Source organism: Arachis stenosperma, chromosome 4, assembly GCF_014773155.1.
Source record: "Arachis stenosperma cultivar V10309 chromosome 4, arast.V10309.gnm1.PFL2, whole genome shotgun sequence".
Lineage (NCBI taxonomy): Eukaryota > Viridiplantae > Streptophyta > Magnoliopsida > Fabales > Fabaceae > Arachis > Arachis stenosperma.
This window is the reverse complement of record NC_080380.1, coordinates 23,678,955-23,684,120: the sequence shown is the minus strand read 5'-3', so window position 1 is coordinate 23,684,120 and position 5,166 is coordinate 23,678,955. Positions and strand designations below refer to the sequence as shown.

Sequence of the window (5,166 nt, the reverse complement as noted above, 5' to 3'; positions counted from 1 at the left end):
TTTTTTTATCAAGTGCCAACTGTCCAACTAAAGGAGAGCAGCTTTTAGTCTTTTATAGACCACAATACAAAATCTGCAAAGCATTTAATGTGGTGTCAGTAAATTACAGTTAAATACAAAATATAATTAAGCCTTTTTTAACTCTAATACTTTGAATTATTATTTAAGTTGTGGGCCTTTATCTTTTTAACCGGTTTATGTTTAGACTTTGAAAAAAAAATTAATTGCACTCACTTTTTTTATAATATAGGATTGATATTAGGAAAAACATAAAGCCCTATTAATGAATAGGTCCATTTGAGATAATATTTGATAATGTCTTTTTTTACGGACACTCACCTTTTTTTCTGTTTTTTTTTTTTTGTTTTATCTAAATTATTTGCAATTTTTATTTGTTTTTTATTTTGAATATTAAAGTAAATAATTTTGTATTGGCCTATTAATATTAAATGTGATTATATTCAATGTGAATGATTTAAGATCTAAAGAATTTTTTTTTCAAGAGTTAAAATTTGATCTAATACTAAAAATAAATTTGATATAAAAAATATTAAAATATTTTATTGTTAGTAAAACTTAGTGTGTTCTGCATAATAAATGCACAATTGATGAAAGACAATTTTTTTTACTAACAAATTTTAATATATTTATTGTCATTTATTGTATTCCGAGAAAAAAATAAATTTTATATATTAAAAATGACATATAATAATAACAATAGTGAGTATATATTAATGATATAAGCAAAAACAAATAATTAATATAAAATTAGTCAAATGATCAAATATTTAGATTTTTTAATTAAAGATTATAAATTTAAGTTGAAAAAATTTTAAAAATATATATTTAATGAGAAGAAATTAATCTTCTATAAAATTTTTAAATGATATATAAATATACTTATTATATACAAATTCAATTTTATTACTATTGTCCCAAAAGATATATAATCTAGTTGATCATTTGACAATAACGATAAAATTGAATTTATACATAATAAGCATATTTATATATAATTTAAAAATTTTATAGAAGATTAATTTCTTCTCATTAAATATATATTTTTAAAATCTTTTTAGCTTAAATTTATCATTTTTAATAAAAAGATCTAAATATTTGATAATTTAACTAATTTTACATTGATTATTTGTTTTTACTTACATCATCAACACTCACTATTGTTATTATTATATGTCATTTTTAATATATAAAATTTATCTTTTTTTTAATACAATAGATGACAATAAATATATTGAGATTTGTTAGTAAAAAAAGGTTTAATTACTCTATTGGTCCCTATAGTTTTGCGAATTTTTTAATTAGGTCCCTATATTTTTTTTTTAATTTGGTCCCTGCACTAATTTTTTTTTTTAATTAGGTCCCTGCTGTAATAAAACCATTTGATTTAACGGAATATTTCATTCCTAAATCGAATATTCCCTCATTTTTTCTAAATTCATAAATTGTGTCTCCCTTTTTATTTTGAAAAAGACAAAATTAACCCTTCACTATTCTTCCACCTTTCTGTCTCCCTCCTCTGCTCCTGCCTCTCTCTCTCAGCTTCATTCCTCCCACCTCCACCGCACCGCTCCTTTCACTCCAATTCCACCCCCGACCACCTCTCCTTCCACCTCCCAAACTCAATTCAATGACCAAAAACACAAGGAGTTGAAGGGAAGAAGGAGTTGGAGAAACTGCGGGCGAAAGAGAACATTCGATGGAAGTTTATCTCCTTGAAAAAATTCATAGATGTCGATGCGGCTGAGTGGCGGTGATACTGGCGATGAAGAAGGTCCAAACCCATGCATTTTCCATTGAAGAAAAGCTCTCGAAACTATGCTGAGATTTTCATTGAATAAAAGCTCCCAGATCTGTTGCGTCGACCTTTGAGACGGCCTCCAATACCATCACATTCGGCTTCTCCACCTTCCTAGATCTGTTGCGTCGATCGAACAGGAGCATTGTCGAATCCTTGTTCCACCACCCTTTACGTCTCAAGAGAGAAAAAGACAATACGACAGAGAGATCAGAAAAGAGATATCACATTACGAGGAGCAAGAAAGGGGTTGAGGAAGAGCGAGGCGGCGAAGGGTGACACGGCTGCTGCCATCGTTGTTGGAAGATGTTATCAACGAGCTGCTTCCTTCGTGTCCGTTGTCGTTGTTTGCCGTCTCAGATTCGGCCTCTGTTCTGTTTCATTTTGCTTTTACCTTTTCTTCTGCTTCATTTTACTTTTGCTTCATTCTGCTTCAGCGTCATTTTGTTTTTGCTTCATTATACTTCTGTTTTTACTTATGTTTTTGAATTGATTTTACTTCTACTCAATGATTATGTTAAACAAAATTGATTGTGTTAAAAAATTCTGATTAGAAGTTCTGATTATGTGTTTTGTTTGTAATTAAATGATTATGTCATGACAAAAATTCTATTTTTGATCATGTTAAAAATTAATTATGAAATAATTTTTAGTTTTGAATTTGTGTTGTATGACCATTTCTGCCATAAAAAAAGGAAGTTTGTTGGTAGAAGGGTGGAGACAGAAAAAGAGGGCGAGAAAATGATGGAGGTGATGGTGAAAGAAAGAAGAGAAAGGGTGAGGATAAATTAGTAAATTTGTATTTTATAAACTTTTTTTAGTTTTTACTGTTAATAAGGACTTAATTAAAAAATTTAATATGGTATAGGGACTTAATTAAAAAGAAAAAGTATATGGATCTAATTGAAAATTTGATGAAACTATAAAAACTGACAGAATAATTAAACCTAAAAAAAATTTGCCTTTCATCAACTCTGTATTTATTATACAGAACACACTAAATGTTACCAACAATAAAATATTTTAATATTTTTTATACCAAACTTATCTTTCGCATCAGATTAAATATTAACTCTTGAAAAAAAAATCTTTAAACCTTAAATAATTTCACGTTGAATATAATCACATTTAATATTAATAGGCCAATACAAAATTACTTACTTTAATATTCAAACAAGTAAAAATTGCAAATCATTTAGATAAAAAAAATAAAAAAGAAAAATTATTAAATATTATCTCAAATTAATATATTAATTAATAAGACTTTTTGTTTGTACCTAATATCAATCCTGTATCATAAAAAAAGTGAGTGCAATTAATTATTCTTCCAAAGTTCAAACATAAGCGGTTAAAAAAGGGGTCTACAACTTAGATAATAATTCAAAGTATTAGAGTTAAAAAAGCTTAATTACATTTTTTAATTAACTGCAATTTACTGACACCACATTAAATGTTTTGCAAATTTTGCATTGTGGCCTGGTCTGTAAACGGCTAAAAGCTGCTCTCCTTTAGTTGGACAGATGGCACTTAATAAAAAATACCAACTATATTCCTCATGTGTAAAAAAAAATAATATTCCTTACGGTAGCATTCCCCTAATTTAATATGAATTGAACATAACGGCATACCTTAGCTTTCTATCTTCAACATTCAAGACTAAGAAGCCTAGTATGGGTGCGGTTTTGAGGAGTGAAACCAGAACCACTATGTTTCCAGTTTCCACCACCAATAACAATCTTCTTCCATATATGTATTTGCCTAATCTTTTGCCATTTTGTTACATATTCATCATCATCAAAAGAAACAGAAGTAGTTGGTTACGAGTAACTTAAGAAACAAAACTCAGTAGTAATAAAATAATAATAGTATAATACTGTATAAATAACTTCTTTTTGACAACTATGTAAGAAATATGGGCACGAATTCGGTACGCTGGAGCTGTTAGCGCACCGAAATGCCAAAAATATTTTTAGCGCACCGGTCAGCTATGTAGGGCGAAAATAAAAATATTTATTTTTTTGGGTATTTTCTATAATTTTGTATAAAATAAAGAGTCAATTTTTTAATTTTTAAAATGAATTAACAATTATTATTGACAACCAAATTAAACTCAAACCCACTTTTCATAACATAAGCATGAATCTATTGGCCTGGAAACAAAGCTGTGAGGTGTGCACATCCCCTAAGCACACTACCCAACGAGTACTCATCCGGCATGAAACCCAACTCATTCATCCGTAAAAACAAGAACAAATACTCCTCATTCATTTTAAACTTGGCCAACCCCGTGATCATTGCATTCCAAGCAGCAACATTCTTCTCGGGCATTTCGTCAAACAGTTTCTTGGCACTCTCAAAACTATCCATTTTAAAATGGGCTTTGATCATGATGTTACACGATATGATGTTTCTACTAGGCATTCTATCAAACAGTAAGACTGCAGCTCGGAGCTCCCCAAATTTCGAATACAGGTTGAGGAGATGGTTGGAAACGAACTTGTCGGAAGAACAACCAGAAGTAATAATCAAAGAATGAAGCTGCTTCCCCAAAGAAACAGACTTTGTGAAAATGCATGCTTGTATGAGATATGAGAACAAACAGGGTTCAGACCATATATAAGAAACAAAGCTGTGAAATGCTTCTCCGCCCGTTGGATCACAAGGTTGCAAATTGTTCTTTGGCATCTGAAAAGTTTCCATCTTTCAAGTGGATTTTGAAGGTAACTGTGGACAAGTGAAAGAAGGAATTTTGAAAAGCGGTAGGCACAGAAAACGAGAAGCACGTACGAGGAAGACAAAACCGCTTGAATCTTTCTTTATTGATCGTCTCCAACAAAGCCATACGTCTACCCAAAACAATATTCCTTGTTATCAACGGCAATCGAAACTCCTTCCAGCAATGATATTGTGTAGATCGTCATCCTCCATTGATGTTCATTGTGCTTCTCCTTCCTTTCCAGCCCACCTCCATCATCTCTGATTTAGAGTTAAACAGAATTACTAATTGCTATTAATTTAGGTCTTAAAATATCCTAAACTAATTCTACTGAAACCCAAATAATTTTTGAATGTAACAAAAATAACCAGGTATAAAATAAATTTTATAAACTATCCTTCTGACACAAGATGTTCACTAGCCAATCAAAAAAAAGAAGAACTAGGATGATCTCTGCCATTAGATTAAAAAATAAGTAAGATCCGATGGCCATCATTATCAGACACACCGATCAGCCAAAGATAAAGAATATGCATACTAAAACACCAAACATCTTCGACACATGAAATCCGTGCCCAAAAAACATGTACAAAATTAAGAAAGAGGTGTATGATTGAGAATATAAATACACGGT

At 30.2% G+C, this 5,166-nt stretch overlaps 1 protein-coding gene across 1 annotated transcript; it reads right to left on the bottom strand.

The window, feature by feature from the left end:
• Positions 1-3,958: 3,958 nt before the first annotated feature.
• On the bottom strand, positions 3,959-4,516 carry LOC130974780 (pentatricopeptide repeat-containing protein At2g41080-like). Its single transcript, XM_057899634.1, has one exon. It carries the CDS (start codon positions 4,514-4,516, stop codon positions 3,959-3,961), a length of 558 nt encoding a protein of 185 aa, XP_057755617.1.
• Between the last annotated feature and the right edge of the window lie 650 nt (positions 4,517-5,166).